The sequence below is a fragment of the Fusarium keratoplasticum genome, chromosome 8 (assembly GCF_025433545.1).
Source record: "Fusarium keratoplasticum isolate Fu6.1 chromosome 8, whole genome shotgun sequence".
NCBI classification, from domain to species: Eukaryota; Fungi; Ascomycota; class Sordariomycetes; order Hypocreales; family Nectriaceae; genus Fusarium; species Fusarium keratoplasticum.
Window position 1 is genome coordinate 1,782,798 of NC_070536.1, and position 20,282 is coordinate 1,803,079.

The following is a 20,282-nucleotide window of genomic DNA, read 5'->3' on the forward strand; positions in this document are numbered from 1 at the left end:
ACTGAAGATGGTGAGGGTACAGGTTGATGAGCCAAACAAGGGATTAGACGAACCGGGTATCTCAGTTTATATAAGATCAAGAAATTAAATTCTAGTCAGCTCATAGATAAACATTTCCTCATTCTGTTGATCCTTTCTTCGGGAGTAACGGGGATAGTAGAGCATTTCGGAGCCGAATCGGCAAAAGTCAGCACAACCACATCATCATGAGTCGTTGATCCAAGCCATGGATTGTGATCTGATGTTTGAAATCAGAAGTGAATTAGAGATTTCAGAGGATACAAGGTCGTGTGGTGTATCAATGCTAAATTAAAAACGCCATAGTCTATATGTCATAAATCTGAGTCTCGTAGATGCTTCATCTCAACGCCAGTATAAGTCAAACCACCGCAAACAGGCCGAAACACCTCGCAAGTATCCCAAACATGATTCATCCAGTTCCAGTACCCAAACAACTCCTGCTTCAGCAAAGTATTGACAAGCACCCCAAGGCTACGTGGTCTTGTCCTATTCCTAGACAAGAGACCAGACAAACCCAAGAGCCAAAGCCCCAACGTAGAGGGAAACACGCCCATCCTTACCCAGAGGCGAAAGCGACCCAGCTCCATTAGCACTACTCGCGGGGACCCCAGAAGCTGCCGTCACGGGCTCATCTGCACCCGTCGCCGCAGGCACTGCCCCGTCCCCTGAGCCAATCTCAACAACATCTGACCCGTCGGCGTCAAAGTTGCTCTGCGCCAGCGAAACTTCATTGTTCCCGAGGTCAAACACCACATATGCGCTTCTCAAGAACGTGTCTCCCAGAACATTCGTCCCGCCCGGCGAGGGAGCGATGCCAAACATACACGCCGGCTCACCATCGTCAAACCGCAACCGCCGACCCCTGACGTCGGTAAAGTCAAGCACGAGCTCACTCAGCGGCACCGTGATCTCCGCGGGAGAACTGAAGCTAAAGGTCAAGTTGCCCGAGGCGTTGGCCAGGTCGCAGGGCACGTACGCGGTGCTAGCTCCCTGCTCGTAGTCGGCGCCCACAATCTCAAAGACGGCCTCTGCGAGACTGGTTGGGAGGTACGTGAGTGTCGAGCCAGAGTCTAGGATGACGCCGAGGGCGAGGTTGTCGTCGACCGTGTCTGAACCCACGCTCAGGCCGGTGAGGGTGATGTAGAACTGGGAGAACCTGCCGCCAAACTTTTGAATAGGCACCGTGATGAGATCTCCCGTGAACCGCTTACGGTCAACACCTCCAAACAGGATAGTTCCTGATGCAGAGTCGAGATCATCGAGCCAGAGGCTGTAAGCGTTGGAGGCGATCAGCCCGTCAGCAGCCATCTTAGCCGGCAGGTTGTCGTAAGGCTCCCCTCCAAACTCTGCAACCTGAGCCTCATTTGAAGAATATCCAATGCCCAACACTCCTTGATCAGACGAGGTCTCATACCCAATACCAAACTGAAGCTCCTTGAGCTCAGTCTTTCCCACACGGAACGTCTCGGTGGCATAGTCTCCCGCAGCGCCTGAGCCATCGGCGTAAGTAATATTGAACTCGCTCGAGACGAACTTGTAAGTAGAAGACTTGGCGGCGTTGTAGAGGCCAGACGTGCTGCAGACGTCGGCGGGTGTTGAACACAGCGTCGAGTTGTTGGCGTTGACCCAGAGGTCACTGCTCCCCGTGTCGAGGTGTAGGCGAAAGTCTTGAGCTGGGGTGCCCAGAGAGGCGTTGAAGAAGTAGAGGGATTGCTATGATATAGTTAGTGTGTGTATAGTTGGAGTAAGACTGGTAGAAACTAACCAGGTTGTCGATCCCCACGTTTATAGAACCGCTCCGCCTCGCAAGTCGTTTCCTATCGTTGCCCACAGGATCATGTATCGTGCTTCTCTGCAAGTCCAAAGCCAAAACCCGAGGCTCCAGTCCATCCTGTCTCTTGTGTAAAGAAATAGCACCCGTGGCCGAAGCCAGCGAGAGAATAGCATAGAATAGCCGAGTTGCCTTCATGGTTGGTTTCTGTGTATACGTCAAGTCCAGCTCTTGCAACGTAGACCCTTGTTGGGAGTTTATATCTCTCCACCTCTTCATGAGTAGCCCGTCTGAGCCTCGAATGGGTTTCCCTTCCCCGCTGAACAAGACTGTTGTGTGCCGTTGGATCCGCGCGGGACGAGGCTCCCGAGGAAGCGTCTGCGTCACCAGCCAACGTCAGAGCATCGCCTTTCGGCACGGACAGGCCGAGTTTAAGCAGCCTCTTTTTTTTTTCTCTTGTAAATAAGCCGGACGTAAGAAGGGCGCTAGAATGTTCAGACAGTTACGAAACGGGGGATGACAGCTTGATAAAATCCCCCATCTTGAACGACAAAACTAGCCGCCGCACCATGATTCCACAACATGTCGTCGTGCAACCCAACACTCGCCTGACACATCTGCCCCAAACAATCGTCTCCATCATGATCAAACTACAGTAAAGCAAAAGCCCAAGCTCATCGTCTCACAGTAGTTGACGCGCGGCCACGAGTAAAGAAAAGAGTGGGTTAACAGCGGCAACCTCGGGAGTTATTCTTAGCGCCTTTACTCACTTCGGGTTGTGGGTTAGGGGACGTCGGGATCCCCTCATGTACATGACACATACTAGACTTTGTGACGTGAGAGCGGGTTGTGGGTAGGAAAAGCTTCTTTTCTGGTCCCTGCAGCGCTTCTCCGAAAAATTTCAGTGGCTGCTTTGGTACGTGCAACGTTTGATTCCACAAGATGATGGCGCTTACATGGATGCTTACGACGTTCGTGGCGGAGGCGTTGCCGTGTTTCCGTGGTATTGACAGACGTCATCCACATAGCCCGGGAATAGATATATATACATATGCGCACATGTAGAGCAATCCAGATCCTTTCAATTCTCAAGCATGAAATATCTGTCATCTGAATCTTGTGGTTGTTGATATACTGTGTTCCGCCTCTCTCTGTAGGGTAAGCATATGTCCCCATTCACCTCCGTCTTACAACGGACATGCCAAGAAGGCACCCACAGAACACTTCATGTCTTGACAACTTCTCCTCTCACGAAACTCTTCTCTTCATCCTATTCTTCTATTTCTAGTCCAGAGGCAGCCAGTCAATAATATAAACACTCATGGCAATTTCCCCAAACGCCCAATCCACCACTCATAGCTCTCCTTATCCTTCTGCCTACCAAGGCCGCGTCAACTCTCACCAACCAACATTCAGCTGAGGCTCCTTTCGTAGCTGCCTGGGTCAGCCACGATGCATCTTTAGCCCGTGTTTACATGTCATTGTCCATTGGAGCTGAACCATGAGGGGGTGGCTTTGCACCACATCGCATTGTGCCACGGCTTGGCAAGAGATAATCCAGAATACAATATATACCCTTTGCTGCCTCTTTCAGCTGTTCTCGTAGTCATCATCTCTTGCATACAGTTGTAATTATCTCATAGCTAACCTCATCAACCAACCATGGATCCTGCTCTCCTCGCCAACATGGACCGCTGGTATAGCCCTTCCCATTCCCTCTCTTGGCGACTCTTTAGCTAATACAATGCCCTCATTAGTCCTATGTACGCCGTATGTATCAACTCGCACTTCAATGGTCTACAACTAATAAAGTACAGTCCTTCTTTGGCGCTATGGGTTGTGCATTCTCCATCGTCTTCACCACCTTTGGCGCTGCATACGGCACTGCAAAGTCGGCCGGTGCCATCTTCCAGTCTGGCATCTTGCGTCCTGACATGCTGATGCAGAATACGTAGGTCCAACTAGACATCTACACTTATTAGACACACTGACACCCTTCAGCCTCTGCGCCATCATGGCCCAGATCCTCTCCATCTACGGCCTCGTAGCCAGCGTCATCATGTCAAACGGCATCAAGGAAAAGATGCCCATCCACACTGGCTTCCTCCAGCTCGGAGCAGGTATTGCTGTTGGCCTGTGTGGCATGGCTGCTGGCTTTGCCATTGGCATCGTTGGTGATGCTGGAGGTAAGCTCACCTCTTCTATCTTTGTTAAACACTGGATCTAATGACCCCCAGTCCGAGCCAGCGCGCAGCAGCCGCGCCTCTATGTCGGCATGGTTCTCATCCTCATCTTTGCAGAGGTCTTGGGCTTGTACGGCGTCATTGTCTCCATTCTCATGCTCACCCGCTCCAAGATGGATGTTACCGAGTGCAGATACTAAGCCAACGCATCATGCACTGGGACGTGCCTCATGACAAAGTCTGATAATCGAATGTAATGTCCAACATTGCGGGGGTATCTGCAATTCTAAGATTATGCCCAGACAGACACATCAACTTCACCGATTGCTTGCTTGCTCGCTCCCATTCCTCTCCTTCTCTTATTACAATGCCCATTCATTGACGTCGTCGTCATGTGTGATGAAAGGCTCATCAATCCTCTTGATGGCCAAGTCGCTGCAAAGAATGCTGCCTATAGTTAGCTGTGAATGCTCAAATCACCTCAGAATAACACAACTCACCAAGCGGATGCCACCAAAGCGTCCAATTCTGCCACAACAGTCTCTCTCTGCGTGCCGCTGACCAATCCCTTTTGAATCTGCATCTGGAGTTCCCTGATACGTGAAGACTTTCCAACACCCGCCTGCTCCAGCACCTTTCGTCCCAGGCAATCCGAGTGGAATGAGTGCTGGCAGGGAAAGACAAAGAACTGCCTGCTCAGCAAGGGCAAACCACACGTGTAGCACTTCTCTCCAGGCTCCACCACTGCGTACCGGTGGTCCAGTGCCGCAATATCGATCTTGATGTTTGTGGCCGTCTGCGAGGACTCGTCCATCTCCTTCTTCAGGTTGTCAATATTGCGGCTGTAATCCTCCAACGCTGCACAAATTTCCTCCTTGAAGTCGTCAATTACGACAAAGTCAGGGAAGAAGGGGATGAGATCCTCAATCTTGAGCAGATCACAACGCTTGAGGAACTCGATAGCCGTCTTGATCCCGTTCGACTGTGAAATCACCTTTCGGGCCACCGCGAGCCAGAGTCGCTTGCGAAGCTGCGGGTTCGACATGGGTCGGTCAGCGATAACAGCTGCCAGCTCAACTTCGTTGTGAGAGAGAGCCAGATCGACAGCCTGAAGATACTGGCCCATGCTAGTGTAGATGTGGACGCATGATAAAGTTCGGTGGTGTTGAATACAAAGTCGCAGGGCAAAATCTGGATCATATCGGGGCTCATCCCCTTGCGCTTGCAGATACGACAAGAGTCCAGACTCGTCCTTGGAAGAATGTGAGGCGTAAATCGAGACGAGCGTATTGTGAACTGCCGCATCCTTCGAGTTGAGCTGGTACACCGCATAGTTGAGGTATCTTATCGCCTGGTTCTGCGCACTCGGGCCGCCAACAAATGTCCGGTTATACTCAAGGAACGCGGGGATCAGTTTCCGAGGCTTGAGGTCGGAATGCCTCATCAGAATCTCGACCAGATCTGGTGCCACATGCGCCATGAGAACGCTGCTATATAGGTAAAACACCTCGGGATCCGTCTGCTTCTTGAGCACGTTGAGCACCTCGCTCCATCTTTCTCGCTGAACCCAGTAGGAAAGCACATAGTTGTAGTCGTTGACGGCGTTGGCAAAGTAGAGGAGCTCTCCCTCGCGGCCGTGGCTGCTGATGACGTCGTATACCATTTTCCGGTCCAGATCATTCTTATACTTGTCGACAAAGTCCCTGTACTCTTTCCTCACCGACTCGAGCAGCTTCTGTGAGTCGGTAGAGTTCAGGTTCTCAGACAGCTCTGCCTGGGTATTGATGGTGTCGTCCAGCGAGTTGAGCTTGGACATGAACACCTCAATCAGCCAGCCCGCAATCATCATCCGCTGCATGACGGCCGATCGCTTGAGGGAGGCGAGCTTGGTCAGTAGGAATTTCCTTAGAGCATCGGGCTGGTTATTGTCGATGATGCTGAGGGCAATATCCTCAAACGGCTTGTTGCTGCGTCCGTAAATGGTAGCGGCCTCGAGCCAGTGTCCCTTGGAAGCCAAATGATCACCGTATGCTGCCGCTACCGTCTCCTTTTGCAACTGCGTACGCGCATGTTGCAAGGCAGGCTCATACTGTTGCAGCTTTGTCATAATCTCCCAGATGTTGCGTTCTTCGTCTCGAACCACAATCTCGAAAATCTCTTCCGACGTGAAAAGCCAGAAGGTGTTCTTCTGGATATCCACAGAGAAACCCAGAGGCTTCTGTCCTTGACCAATAACATCATGCTCAGAAACCATCTTGCCAGTAAGACGGTTCGTCGTCACTACCCGTCCCCCAACTAGGTGAACAATATGCCATTGTGTGAGCGCGATAGCATCGATCACCTCTGACGTTGGTGGACGTCGGTCTGCGCCCTCGGGTGTCAGTATTTGGGCCTTGGGAAGCATCTTTGACTCCGAAAAGACTTTGGAGCCGAGATTGCTGTCTACGGGTCCATTCGACAATCTACCGTGAAAGACCCCCTGGTAAGACAGCCAGGCATATGCTCGGTCCGGTAGGTTGTCGTCATAAGGGCCGGAATCTGGAGGGTCGGGAGACACCACCAAGCTTGAGGGAGCGATCGATGATGTGCGTGACAGCTCATGGACAACCGGTTGCTCCGACTCAAACAACCGGGTGTACACAGACCCTGAGCCATCATGTCCGTATCCAATCCTTCCTACCAGATGGAACAACCGGCTCTGAGTGGCTATCACCACCCTTCGGAGATCCGACTTGTCCTGGAGGTTGTCCACCCACAGCCCCGTGATCGGGCCATCAGGAAGCTTGTGTAGATTCTTCAGATGCTTCACCTCCTTCTTGTAAAACTCCTTGGACGTCTCGATAAAGGCCTCGTAGATGTTGCCGTCGGAGGCACCAATTAGAATCTCCCGTGTCGACGCTGTGGGCAGCGAAGGGTTCCACGCCACACTCTCGATGGAGACGCCCCGAAGGCGCCCGAGTGGCCGAGGTTGTTTCGACTGGGAATGAAGATAGTAGTTCTCGCCGAGCGCGGTGCAGATGATGAGATGGGACGCGGTGGGATCGAGAAACATGCGCCGTATGACGCCAACCTCGGACGGCTTCTTGGGCAAGTCGATGTCTGCAGCGTATAGCATTAGCAATTGAAAAGAGCACCATGCTGAGCAGTAGCAACATGGTAGATGCCAGCGCATTGCTCGAGGCCCTTACCATCAATATCCTCAGGTCGTTCTAGGTCGATGCGGAGGATGCGTCCGTTGGAAAGGGCGAGGATGATGACATTGTTGGCGACCTGGGCAGCGACAAAGTCGGCGGCGACGGAAAACTGTAGCTGGACGCGCTCGATGGCGAAGATGGGCTCCTCGAGATCCGGGACGCCATTGGCGGCGACGAAGCCGTCTTGGAGATCCAGGGCCATGGCGTTGGGCGGCTTCACAGGCGCATATTCGGCGCTCGGCGATTCAGATCGGGGGTCTCGCGTCCTGCAAGCTGCGGACTCTTTAATTCTCGAGGTGGCCAAGGTAAGCGAGGATCTGAGCGAGGTCAGAGACGGCCTTGGTTGATGTTGACGGGGGAGTTGTTGGTGACGAAAGTCGGTGGATGTGGATGGTTGGTTGGCCTTGTAGAGGAGCTCCCCACCTGCGCGCGGCCTCGGGACGGATGGTTGGTGTATTTAGCTGCCTGTTCGTGCATAAGGCAGCTACAGCCTCACACCAATTACATCACCGTTGAACGCAGCTACATAGCTACAAGGACATTGCATGTAAAAAAGCATCACGAACACTCAACTACTTAGCATTGGATGCCACTTGAGTGCCAGGATGAGGAAAATCTTATAGTTTCAAGAGTAGAAAAAACTCGTGTCTAATACTAATACATTAGCCCAACCCATCTGCCAACGGTCGAAACCCCCTGATTCTAACCTCATATACAGATGGATACCAAGCAAAACTGGCCCATCTCCTTTGTCGTCCGCTTACACCAAACCGACTACTAGGTAGACTAGCTAGGTATGTATGCAGGGTAATAATAATTCTTTTTTTTTTTTGCATCAAATGGGCCTCCCATGAATATCCATGTTTGCCCCCTTCTTAAATAGATCACCAATACCCCTAGAGCAATGCAGAAATACAATCGTCAGAGTACCTATACAAATGCAAGATTGGTCATCACCCAGACACAACGCCGCCGCCCAAGATTCTGCGCCAAACCCCCTTTGCCAAAAATGTCCTTGTAGACCAAACACCGGCCCAAGGTGATGAGGCCGCTGTGTACCTCTGTTCTAAGTGTGCCTAAGCCGCGAAGCTCACGTTGACGCCGTGGCCGTGGTTGGAGTCTCTCTCATTGTGACATCTGTCACAGTAGAGGCCGTGTCCCGTACATCCTGATCGCCAGCATGCAGTGTCGGGTCGGGGCTGTCGTCATCAATCAGCTCCGTGCTGGTCGAGCTGCATGCCCCTAACAGCTCTGCAAGATCCGTGGGTGGCGTGTCCAGTGGCTTTCTCCCCGTCACGACGCGCATCTTGACCTGGAGGCCCTTGGACTTCTCAGGATCCTTGGCCAAGTTTGCCAGCTCTCGCGCGGCACGCTCACAGGCTGCTTTACACTTTTCAGGATCCCATCCTAGCTGCTCAGTTAGGAGTCGCAGGCAGTGGGCTTCGAGGCCATCCAGACACGCAATCAGCCAGATCTTGCCTGCTGACTTCTCAGCCACCGTGATGGGGATCGAATATTCAGTTGTCCTGACGTCCACGAAGCCTGCTTCCATGAATAACCGGGGGTCGAGATGGGCAGTGCCTCGTGGCCGCCCCGACTTGATCGCTGCGGCTTCGAGGTCTCGAACCAGGTCGAATAGGGGAGAGCCCTCGGGAAACTGCGACATGAACCGAATGAAGCCCTCAGCGCTGTCAAAGTCCTGCACCTCAATCCAGCCGCCAGGCTTGAGCGAGAAAAAGACATTGTCATAGATGAACCTCCAATTCCTGAATGCGCCCTCCATGGTGCGGAAGTGGATCAGGTCGTACATGTCGGGATGACGATCCCAGTCCTCGGCGTCTTCGATCTCGAAGAATACATTCATAGGGACGCTCTTGGTCTCTGCGATCGCGGCAATGTCGGTTCCCACAACCTCGCAATGCGGATGCATCTCGGCCATCTTAATGGCCCATTCGCCAGTGCCTGTACCAACATCGAGGATGTGGGTGGGATCTTGGATTGGAGCGAGTGTCAGCTCGCCATCCAGCACGTGCATAAAGACCTGGTGTTGAAGAGATATCCGCCATTGCTCAATGTCGTCGTTGGGCATAAAGTATTCGCGACAGTAGCGTCGGCCGTGGATTTCTCGGTAGTCGAGATCTTGTGCCCATAATGATCGCGTGGACGCAGCTCTGTAGCACCAGGAATTAGCATTCGAGGCAGGGTGAGGTAAGGTGGGATTGTGTCGCCTACATGTCTGAGTCTGCCGCGTGGGAATCTGGGGAGAATGGAGCCTCGACCCGGTGTGCAGCAGAGACGCCGGGATAATGAGAGGCGGGGTATATGGATATCATGTCATCCTCATCGACATCTTCATCTTCGTCGAAATCCGAGTCATGGTGGTGCTCTTCGTCGGTGTCCATGATGCTGGTCATGGCGGTTTGATTGCCGTCGCTTGCGGCATGCTCACTCGGTGTACCGTCGAGGGATTGGCGGCCGCTCTGGATAGCGTACGAGTCCTCCGAGGACATTGTGCTCGTCTGAGAGCGGTCGTGACGTCCCCTTGTTGACTTCCGCTGCTTGGTTCGACGCTTTTTGGCCATGGACGCCGATTTGGGGGGCAGCTATCCTATCGTAATCGAAAAGAGGCGACAATGGCCGACATGATTCGGATCTAGGCAATAGGGCTAAAACGAGCGGCGCGGGAGACGAGGTCTATCCCAGAAGAAAGGTTTGTCGTCGATGTCGAGGCGATGTTGTCGTTGTCGCGACAGTGGTGGTAATGGAGGGGAGCACGGCAGCAAGATTGTCGCCTTCTGGATGCAAGGGCAAGGTCGATCCAGTCGCAGACGGGGCAGGACGGGCGTCGGCGCAGTAAAAGCGAAAAAGTTCAAGACACGGACGGGCGACGGATAATGAATGATTGATATGGAAGGGGACTCGGACTCGGGAGTGGAGGGGACCCGACTTTGAATAAGACCAAGACCTGGAGAGAGACCTGGGGATTGGAGGGGATGGTCTGTGAGCACAGGCCAGAAACGTGGACAAGGTAGGGACGGAGCAAAAGAAGACACCGACAGGGCTTGGAGAGAGGGAGAGGAAGAGGAGGAGGAGAATGTAGAAGAGAGATGGCCACACAGGGAACAAGCAAAGTCAAGACAGGGCAGGACAAGACAGGACAAGCTCTAGAGGAACAAGAAAGAGGCTCCTCTCTCTCTCGCTCTCTCTTTCTCCTGGGGTTGGTTGATGAGGAACAAGAAGTGGAGGACGCGAATGGATTGGATGGATGCATGGGCGAAAAAGCTGGGATCCCGGAGGTCAGGTAGGTTGCAGGGGGCAGCGAGTACCTGTCTCGCGCAGCTTGGGCAACGGGTGACCACAGGGAACCAGGCAAGGGGATCCCGGTCGGATTTAGGACGCTTCCGGCTAGGTCAGAAGTCTCTTGTGTTGACGGCGAGGCACGCTAGCAGTTTTCTGACATGGGGAGAACTGGACTTGTCGAGTTGAGGAGCTTTGCCGAGTGTGGACGGCCAGAGAGCAAGATACAGTATTATCACGGCCCTCTCTGCATCGGCATGGCCTGTCTCCGAGGGGGTGTTGAATAACCTCTTGGTCATCGTCTAGTATCTCGGGGAGAGAAAGAATCAAGACCAAGCTCCGTGTTAGGAGGGCGCACGACGGTAGTGGTAGTGGCAGCGGCAGCGGGAGGACCGTGACACTGGATCCAATTCCACGGATGGGAATGGGGGCCACTCACTCGCTGTTTGCTGCTTGACCTTAACTCCAGCTCACTGCGTTGCATTGCATTCATGGTTGCTTACCTACTCGCCCAGGTCCAGTTTCCGAGCCGGCCGTGGATATAAGAGTAAAACACACACAAATGACACGGGATTGAGGTTACAATGGCTGGGAAGGATTTGGGATATCCATTCCTCAGCCTCCCGGGGCAAGGGCAGAGCTAACATAGAACGACACATCTCTTGTGATGGATGGAGTAGAATCCTACACTACAGCACCTCATCCTGCTCCGGCATATGCCCTCGACATTCTGCTGCTCCGATGCGGCGCCATTGGCCCTCAGCTCCAAGGGGGCTTTTGCAAAGGTCCAGGCCCAGACCCGGGCCCAGGCAAGCCTCAAGCAAGCCCAAGCCTTTGTGCGCTCCCCATCAGTCCATGCGCGGGCGCGTTATTCGCAGCGAGCGACGAGGCTAGCTCCGGCCCGTGTGCAAAGACCACCTACTTGGTGTGGTAATTGCTCGAGAGGGCCGAGGGCGATGAGCGAGCGGGCGATGCGATACGATGTCCGATACGCGTCATTAGTTAGGAGTTCCAATATTATCACCGAGCACCTAACGGATAATACCTGCCCTCCACTACCTATCAAGGACCCATGCCGAGGTTGCCCTGCATTGTGTGTTTTGCATCTTGCCTGCTGTCAGGACATGGCTCCAGCTGTCAGTACAACCTCAGACTTCCGAGTGGGCGATGGATGGGCTGTGCAACCTTCCTACAGCACCAACACAAAAAACCCGCTTGTTCTTCGGGATCGCAATTCCTCAGCACCACTTTTTTTTTTTCTTGTCTTTCCGTGAAACCCCATGGAAGCTCAGAGAGACGCCATAAAGAGTTCCAGCCAAGCCTAGAAGTCTCAAGAAACTTAACCTCCCCACCGCCTCTTCCGGCGAATATCTCGCTGTTCTTTGGTGTTTCCTTCATGAGCAGTCGACAACTCCAGCGCAACTTGTCACCCCCTTGGCATTATCCCCCCCAGGCCATACTTGAAGCGGCCAAGCGAACGTCGAAGAAATCTCCACTCTTGGCCAGGAGATGGCCTGTTCACCATCTGCTGGGACCCTGCAGGCCCGGCCCAGGCCTGAACCTCCACTGCCCAGTCCTCCGTCCCCCATCATCCCACAGCATCGGAGGCGGTGCGAGGAGACAGTGGAGAGGGGGACAGGGAACGGACAGTCGGTTCAATTCAGCAGGACTTGATTCAGGCTCTCGCCCAGCTCGGACCCACAATGAGTCGTGAAAGAGGTCCAGACACGAGGCGCCGCCCGCTGGAGACTGTAGTGGAGGGGACAAGACAAATTCAGGTGACGGGCACGTCCGGGAGGAACAAGATAGGAAAGTCAATGGAAGCAATTATGGGCCGTGGAAGTGCCACGTACAGCTCCCGCCTTCTCGGCCAACTTCTGTGCCTCTGTTGTGCTGGCATCGTCACCGTTGGTGTTGCTGCTGCAGTTGCAGTTGCAGTAGTTAGGTTAGTTGGCCGACTCTCGCTCTCTCTCCCTCTTGTCTCTTCTCCCGTCTCCATCTAAGCCATGTCCACCCTGTCGGGACAGGGCACAGTTGCAGTCGGAGCATTGCCGTATCCTCCAGGTTCGCAGACGCAACGCAAGAGCAGAATCTGCAACTCGCTCGCCTCGCTTGTCTTGCCATCCTGGACCGATCGGGCTCATCCAGCGGCCCGTCCCCTCGATACCGAGGTAGGTAGGTAGGTAGCAAGCAATACCTTTGCAAAGATGGAAGGCAACTGGACTCTACTGTTCATTTCAGCTGCACAGAGCTAGCGCCGGGAGCGGTAGCGGTAGCGGTAGCGGTAGCTCAGCTCACCACCAGCTTGGCCTGTCGTCTCGAAACGAGGCTTCAACTCAAATCTCGACAAGCCATCACCTCATCCGACGCATCCATCCCATTGCAATCGTCGAGAAGCCTTCCAGATTCCCGCCATTCCTCCGCCGCCGCCAAAACCCTAATGCTAAATGCTGATGTGATCCGATGGATGGATTTGAGGTTACCACCCCCTCCAAATCTCGGCAGTTCGCCTTGCGTAGATTGGACTGGATTGGATCCAATTGCGATGGATTGCGCAGCCCAGCACCTCGGGAACGTTCCCAAGAACCCGCTCCAGTGCGTCCCATCCATCTCCATCTCCGACACAGGTTCCATTCGAGGTTCCGTTGGGTTGGTTCGTTCGTTTCCCATCCATGCTCTTTGGGCACCCAAGATGCCGCTGCAGATGACGCCGCTCGCATCCCATTCGCAGAGCCGGGTCAGGCCTCAAAAGGTAAAAAGAGGGTTTTGTCTCCTTTGACTCGCAAAAACTTCTGTGCGCAGGTTGATTCCCCGTCCCCTAGGCTGGGCTGGGCCGTCTTCAGTCCCTTGTCCTGTCACCACTCGGCCCGCTGCCGCGGGTGCTCCCCCGGGCCGCTGGTTTGGCGTTCCATCCATCCATCCATCATCCAGCGTCATCTGCCGGTTGGTTGGGTTGGTTCCTGGACTGGCCCCCCCGTGGTTCCCCGATCATGACCCGGGAGAGGAGTTGTTTGCTCGGACGGTGATGCATCATGCAGGAGGTTGCATTCCCCCGAGGCCGTTCTACTGCTGGCTAACGTGCCCTAAGGATGCGGGTTCCTGGGCCCTGACTACTAGGTCCGTGTGTATATGTGCCTTGTATTAATCCCCGTTGTTCTACCATTCGTGCGGCTTGTGGTGCCCTTGCATCCGCGCAGCTTGGTGATTGGTAGGGGTTCAAGGGGGCCGTCTACAACAAGCAGATCCGTTCCCTCAAGTAAAACGCCCATATCGTCGGCATCATAATTTTCAAGTCTCTTCAAAATATCATCATGTCTAAATGCGTACTATCTGTGACTCGCACGTCTAGTGTCAATGCCCCAACTCGCCGGTCCTGCCAAGGTCTAAGCGAAATACTGCCCTGTCCCTTGGTCGGCTTCAACTCTATCTATCTAGGTATCTATTTATGAGAAGCAAGAAGAGAAACTGACTCTCACCGCCATGTATGGTATCTATTCTTCAATCCTTCAAAGGTCCCAACAACCAGATTCTTGGCCGTCCTTCTGCGGCCTTGTCTTTAAGCAGCCATATGAAATTCCCCGCCGCCATTATGCACCCCTCTGTGGAAACTTGTCGTCTCATCCCCATTCTGGACCCTATCACGGCATCCGTTCAAGTCCTCCTTCTTCTGCACGTCTTGCTGTACGTCTTGTAGCTTCGTATCTTGCGCCTTGGGTGGCTCATCTCTCGTCCAACATGCATCGTTTGTCATCATCTTGCCGTCACTCACCATGGGGAATGGGGCGAGGGCATGGCTAATGTCCCCCCACCACGACTCGCCGAACTGGGTGAACCAGTCTACTGTTATCTTGAGCCCCTCATGGATAGAAATCTTCTGCTCCCAGCCAAGCCGGCGCAGTTTGGTGTCATCCACTGCATACCGCCGGTCGTTGAATGGCCGGTCCCGCGTGTGCTTGATCCACTTGCGGAGCTGCTCGGGGGTGTCGTGTGGGATGCTCATTCGGTCAAGAAGCAACCCGCAGAGCTCGAGGTTGGAAACCTCATCGCATGAGCCGATGTTATACACCTGTCCGACTTGTCCCTTGTGGAGAATGGTATCAAAAGCATCAGCCGCATCGCCAGCGTACAGGTACCGTCGAGTGGGAGTGCCGTCTCCATGCAGGACGAGCGGCCTTCTGCGGTTGAGGAGGCAGGTAAACTTGGGAATAATTTCTGTGACGAATTAAAACCCGAGCGGACACCACGAGCTCTACTGATCTCGGACTTACTCTCTGGATACTGATGAGGTCCATAAACATTGTTGCTGCGCACAATTATGGCCGGCAGCTTGAAGCTCTTTTGGTATGACTGAACCAACATCTCTGCAGCTGCCTTGCTAGCAGCATACGGATTCGTAGGGGCAAGAGAACTGGTCTCAAGCAGACCATCTTCGCCCTCTTCGACCTCGCCGTAAACTTCATCAGTCGACACGTAGATGAAACGCCGGATGCCGACCTTTCTCGCGCTCTCAAGTAAAACATGAGTTCCATAAACGTTGGTGTAAGTAAAGTCATATGACTGGCCAAAGCTCAAGTCGACATGAGATTGTGCAGCAAAGTGCAGGACTGTGTCAATGCTATAACGCTCCATACAATCAACAACCTCGGTGGGATTAGTAATATCGCCATGATAGAAGTTGAAGTTGGGCTTGTCATTGAGCACGCGAGTGTTGTTGAGCGTAGAGCAGTAATCTAGCTTGTCGAATGAGACAATATTGTATGCATGTGGGTATGCAAGCACAAGGTGGCGGACGACCCAGCAAGCACTTTGCGATAGGCGCAGTAATGGTCAGCATATGTTGAATACCAGACATTGCAGTGGAGAAGAGGCTGAAGGGCGGTTTTCCAGGGTTTACTCACATAAAGCCAGCGCCGCCTGTGATCATGATGTTTCTGACATCAGGACGAGGTTCAAACTTGGTAGTACCGGTGAGGACGGGCGCCCTCTTCCAGATGTCAACATGCCTGCATTGACCGTTGACCTTGGTTGCATGAGACGAGCCGTTGACGCCGCCGTTAGCCAAAGGCGGGTCGTTGCAGGCCGTCATTTCGCGAGGAGTTAGGTTGGCGAGGGGAGGGACAAAATAGTCAAATCGCTATAGTGTCTTTGGCGCAGAACAGCTCGGCTGTCGCGTCATGAACGACCGGGTCAGGGGTAAGACCCCGTAGGATTCAGAGTGAGAGAGTGTGTGCGCTTCCGGCGGACGTTAATGAGCGTTGAGGAGGCGGCTTGAGGTCAAAGAGGCAAATCTCGCAGCATCTGATCACACAAACTCTCCAGCAACAACGAGACAGCCGCACCGCCTCATCCCACTGTTAGCCGTAGGTAGTCGCACATGGCGGATAAATTGACCTCAGACAAAACGGCTGCTCCTTGAAGTGGCCGGTGAGATGTGGCGTCAATTTACCCCCTGGTTTCCGTGTCCATGGAGGCGCCACAATCGGCATGGGGGGTCTCTGTTTAGTCGCCCTTGGCGCTGAACCAAAATCTAACGGTGTGTAACTCTTCATAATAATAAGCTGGCACAATTCAATTCATGGAGCAACAGAGCTTGTCCCTGACTATTATGTGCATTCCCTGTTTTAAAGGCCAAGATGTCGTTGCGTTGACCTACCGCAAAACAAGCACAGATACGGTTAAATACGGTGACGTAGACGTAACCGTTGACGTAGGAATTGAAACAGACGCGAGTAACGTTACTTTTCCTGCATCTACAAGGGAGGTAGTACCAGATGCTGCCCAGCAAATATCAGCAACTCCATGCCAAGTTGTCTTCCATGGATCCGTTGTCAAGTATGGACAGATGTGTTTAAAAGCCTGCATTTCAACAACTATTGAAACACAGGGCTGCACCTGAACCGAGGCCAACCATAAGGAATTCATCTCCGTGCTCTCTAGCCCCCTATCAGAACCCATGAGAATCCTCGAGGCAGCAATACCATGTTCAATAGTCAACTGCCTGCCGGTGATAGGCCACGATGGCCGTGAACGCGGCGAAACTCGACCATCGCGGGCGACCTCTGATTCATCGAATGTTTCTCACCTCATGGGCCAGATCCCAACGTAACTTTGACGGGCAGCGGCGGTGAATTGTCGGTATCCGACAGCCGTCTACAGCAAGGTTCGAGTTGACCGCGGAGGACATGTCCTCAAACGGCTACACCGACCGGGGTGTGTCCAGTCCAGTCACCCCGGATCCCCTCCCGTTCGCAGGGCCCTCCGAGGTGACTTGACGAAGGCTCACTCGCTCGCTCCTACATGCTAGCGAGGATCCCATCGGTACCTGGCGCGGAATCGACGCCAGCGAGGGGGCCTTGCTAGATATGATGCCGATGGCATCCACTCCTTCGGGGGGCTTCATTCCGGCCTTGATGCCCGATTCTCTTTGTTTGCTTTGCGAGATCTTACAAAGAAGACCAAGGAAGGGGACTAGGCGAGTAAACTTTGCAACGGTTTGCAAGACAGTCTTATCGTGATAAAGCTCAGGAGAGTAGACGTTTTAGTGATCATTACAGACCCCCTTCAGGATAGCACACTAATGACAGTGATAAGCATCGAAGCTAGGATGAAGGAACTCGTCGTAATTGGCGTAACCGTATATGGATTGGGACTAGACATAGGTTAGCCGTGGGAGGGACTAATGTGAATATTCGTGAACTTGATGTTGAACGGAACTAGGGGGTTTCAGCCCAGACCACTCAGATTGAGCTCCCGTGAGAACCAGAAAACACCTACTAGCATATTGTTGCATTCCTAGGTGCTGAACTAACATCTGCTCGTTGCAGCCTGCTATTGGCGACGTCCTCGACTTGTAGGAGACTTGGAACTTATTGAAGCAAGGCCGGGAACTCGCCAATTGTTGGACTGCTGTGCGTCTCAACGCCAAGTTAAATATCCATTGTTTAGGGTAACAAGATAGGAACCCTGGGCATTGTTCCTGCCATTCGCTGTATGTGCTACCGCTTCCTGCCTGTTGGGTCCATTACACGACAGTTCCTGCCTCACCACGCCGTTCCTGGATTGAGAGGCATTCCCACAACAATCTTTATTTTTCTTTCGAAAGCAGCGAAAAGAACCAATCTCTGGATACGCCAATCTTTCATTAAGCGTGTCATTACCCAGTTGCTCCATGACAAGCCAAGCAATGGCACAGTTCGACCATCCTGATGTTAAAACACCGCCTGCTTTAGCCAAGACGAGTCTCACCGACAAACACCAACTTCAACATGATTCTTTGCCTATGGCCCAAGTTTCGCTCAAAGACAGCCCAAAACAAGCAATTTGGATCTCCGGTCTTTGGATAATCATCAACACGATGGCTACGGTTGGAATTGTAACTATTATTATCCCACGAGTTGAGAGTTCACTAACAACAACTAGGTCTTTACCAACAAGGCCATATTCTCTGACCCTACTCTTCGACGTTGTCAATTCTCGTTCGCCTCGTTTCATTTCCTTGTAACATGGCTTACCCTGCATGTCTTGGCAAAATCTCCTCTGAGTCTCTTCGCCCCTCGCCGAGCAGCCACGAGACAGATGATACCCTTGGCTATGGCCATGTGCTTCAATGTCATCCTTCCCAATATGTCCCTGGCCTACTCATCGGTAATGTTCTATCAGCTTGTCCGTATCCTGGTGACACCAGCTGTCGCTCTCATGAATCTCTTGCTCTACAGAGAAATATTACCGTTACCAGCGGTGTTTGCTCTCGTCCCGGTCTGCGTTGGAGTAGGACTGTTTACTTACTCTGATTCATCAAGAACGTTTGATGGAGTAGTCAGCCAGACATCTACACTGGGCGTTGTCTTTGCATTTACAGGTGTTTTCGCGTCGGCTCTGTACACCATTTGGATTGCGAGTCATCATCGGAAGCTTCAAATGTCGAGCATGCAACTCTTATATAACCAAGCCCCAATCGCCTCCTTATTGCTTCTCTACGTCATTCCATTCCTCGATGTATTTCCAGATCAGAGGACAGTCCCCATCGATCGATGGCTCATGATAGCCTTGGTAAGGACCTGTTTGTTCTCGTCATCATCCAGCTAACCAGGATATAGTCCGGAGTCCTCGCTTCTCTGATCAACATTTCTCAGTTCTACATCGTTGCGCAGACAGGCCCTGTGTCTAGTACTGTCGTTGGCCATGTCAAGTCTTGTACCATCGTGGCAATGGGTTGGGCCCTGTCAGGGAGGGACATCAATGAAAAGAGTGTGGCGGGAGTGTTCATCGCCGTGGGAGGCATTATTGTGTGGGTTTAATCGATATGCTTCAGATCTTGTTGAGATTAACTAATTGATGTGAAGGTACTCGGTGGTGATGCTTAGAGCCAAAGCTTGAGAGTTCATGGTCAGGGATGTAGCACAAAGGCCAAGGTGATGTGAGCGAAATCCTTGTCTAGGTGTGAATGCGGTCACAAATGAAGCTCAGATAGAAACAAACGCGTGGAATTTTAACATCTAATGCCCTTCTCTAGGGTATAATATTGGCAAACCCAAGTTAGACTCCTTGCCCGAGACCCGTCAAATGATTAAAGGTTGAATCTCTTGCGATCCTTCTCCATCTTGGCCTTCCACTCCCACTGCGTCGCATCGTCGCCCTCACTACCTGCTCGTCCAATACCCTTGTCGACTCTCCTCAGCTTGAGCGTGAATCGAGGGCCTAGCTCTTGCAAGCCGGCGCGGATGTTCTCAACACCCTTGATCTCCTTTCCATCTGCGCCGACGATGCTCTTCTCGGTCTGTCGCTTATCTCGGAAGACATAACGATGCCTCCGCACAAAGATGTAGTCTCGCTGGTTGTGCAGGGTGACGACCTGGCGGCCTTGGAACTCTGGCCTAGGGGGGAACATAGTCTGGAAAAGCTTGGCCGTCAAAAGACCCAGTGGCGTCTTGAAGTTGTTGAGGAGAAGCTCGGGGTAGTGGTTGGTAGGGTTTCCGTGGCCGGGGAGCTTCTTGCCCTCGATCCAGTTGGTGATGGAGAAGTGAAAGGTTGGGCCTGTGGGGAGGTGCACGACTGAAAGACCTGTGGGCTTCTTGGAGTCCTCCTTGAGGAGGACCACGGCCGTGTACTCGCGGTTCGAGGCGTACTTGCAGATCTCGCGGAGGGAGTACTTGTGGCCGTACCGGTGGGCGGACCGGGGGATGTAGTTGCTGTTGGGGAAGAGGCCACAGAGGAGATGGGCCTCTTCGTGGATGGTCGAGTTGAGGGATGTGGTGATGAGGATCTTAGGCTCGGGAGCGGGGATATCGGTGAAGAGAGAGGGGAACTTGAGGGCGAGTGATGACGGCGTCAAATCGAGGTTGGTGCTTGTTGTAGACGGGGCGATGCTGTTGTCTCGTCTCGCTCGTTTCTCGCGCTTCTTCTCCAGGGCAGCTTGACGCTCCTCATCCATCTCTTCATCCGAAGCCAGCATGCTGTCAACATCGTCGTCGTCATCATCCTCCTGCATCTCGGCCTCGTGAGCAGCCTGCTCCACCGCCTCGGCCTCCTCGATGCGCCGGCGCTTCAGCTTCTCCAGATCCACCTGCGCGCCGAGGCTATCATCATCGACATCATCCCACACTCGCTTCTGGTCGATCGTGACGGGCTTGCGCTTGGCCAGACGGGCGGCCTTGAGCTCGGGATCCTTGGCCTCCTCCCTCCTGCGACGGTGCCGCTCCTCGTGCCTCTCCTTGTCCCTGTGCTTCTTGTGCTGGACGAAGAGCTCTCTTCGCTTGATCTTGTTGGCAGACTTGAGCGCCTGCACCGGCGGCTTTGTGAAACCCATCGCTACGAGAT

At 53.2% G+C, this 20,282-nt stretch overlaps 7 protein-coding genes across 7 annotated transcripts; 2 read left to right on the forward strand and 5 right to left on the reverse strand.

The window, feature by feature from the left end:
• Positions 1 to 513: 513 nt before the first annotated feature.
• On the reverse strand, positions 514 to 2,071 carry NCS57_01037600 (Peptidase A1 domain-containing protein; the record flags this gene model as incomplete). Its single annotated transcript, XM_053060122.1, has 2 exons — positions 514 to 1,734; positions 1,787 to 2,071. The coding sequence occupies 2 exons, from the start codon at positions 2,069 to 2,071 to the stop codon at positions 514 to 516; spliced, it is 1,506 nt and encodes a 501-aa protein (XP_052910516.1).
• Positions 2,072 to 3,454: 1,383 nt separating this feature from the next.
• NCS57_01037700 (V-type proton ATPase proteolipid subunit) lies at positions 3,455 to 4,175 on the forward strand (the record flags this gene model as incomplete). The annotated part of the gene is made up of 5 exons (XM_053060123.1): positions 3,455 to 3,489; positions 3,550 to 3,562; positions 3,610 to 3,743; positions 3,794 to 3,978; positions 4,030 to 4,175. The coding sequence occupies 5 exons, from the start codon at positions 3,455 to 3,457 to the stop codon at positions 4,173 to 4,175; spliced, it is 513 nt and encodes a 170-aa protein (XP_052910517.1).
• A 162-nt stretch (positions 4,176 to 4,337) lies between these two features.
• On the reverse strand, positions 4,338 to 7,575 carry NCS57_01037800 (uncharacterized protein; the record flags this gene model as incomplete). Its single annotated transcript, XM_053060124.1, has 3 exons — positions 7,164 to 7,575; positions 4,476 to 7,074; positions 4,338 to 4,422 (listed from the first exon to the last, which is right to left on the reverse strand). Exons 1-3 carry the CDS (start codon positions 7,369 to 7,371, stop codon positions 4,338 to 4,340), a joined length of 2,892 nt encoding a protein of 963 aa, XP_052910518.1. The 5' UTR covers positions 7,372 to 7,575.
• A 684-nt stretch (positions 7,576 to 8,259) lies between these two features.
• NCS57_01037900 (uncharacterized protein) lies at positions 8,260 to 9,751 on the reverse strand (the record flags this gene model as incomplete). Its single annotated transcript, XM_053060125.1, has 2 exons — positions 8,260 to 9,340; positions 9,402 to 9,751. The coding sequence occupies 2 exons, from the start codon at positions 9,749 to 9,751 to the stop codon at positions 8,260 to 8,262; spliced, it is 1,431 nt and encodes a 476-aa protein (XP_052910519.1).
• A 4,271-nt stretch (positions 9,752 to 14,022) lies between these two features.
• Positions 14,023 to 15,552, reverse strand: NCS57_01038000 (uncharacterized protein; the record flags this gene model as incomplete). Its single annotated transcript, XM_053060126.1, has 3 exons — positions 14,023 to 14,678; positions 14,735 to 15,270; positions 15,365 to 15,552. The coding sequence occupies 3 exons, from the start codon at positions 15,550 to 15,552 to the stop codon at positions 14,023 to 14,025; spliced, it is 1,380 nt and encodes a 459-aa protein (XP_052910520.1).
• Positions 15,553 to 17,820: 2,268 nt separating this feature from the next.
• NCS57_01038100 (TPT domain-containing protein) lies at positions 17,821 to 18,763 on the forward strand (the record flags this gene model as incomplete). Its single annotated transcript, XM_053060127.1, has 3 exons — positions 17,821 to 17,838; positions 17,886 to 18,515; positions 18,563 to 18,763. The coding sequence occupies 3 exons, from the start codon at positions 17,821 to 17,823 to the stop codon at positions 18,761 to 18,763; spliced, it is 849 nt and encodes a 282-aa protein (XP_052910521.1).
• Positions 18,764 to 19,032: 269 nt separating this feature from the next.
• NCS57_01038200 (uncharacterized protein) lies at positions 19,033 to 20,271 on the reverse strand (the record flags this gene model as incomplete). Its single annotated transcript, XM_053060128.1, has 1 exon — positions 19,033 to 20,271. One exon carries the CDS (start codon positions 20,269 to 20,271, stop codon positions 19,033 to 19,035), a length of 1,239 nt encoding a protein of 412 aa, XP_052910522.1.
• Positions 20,272 to 20,282: the final 11 nt, after the last annotated feature.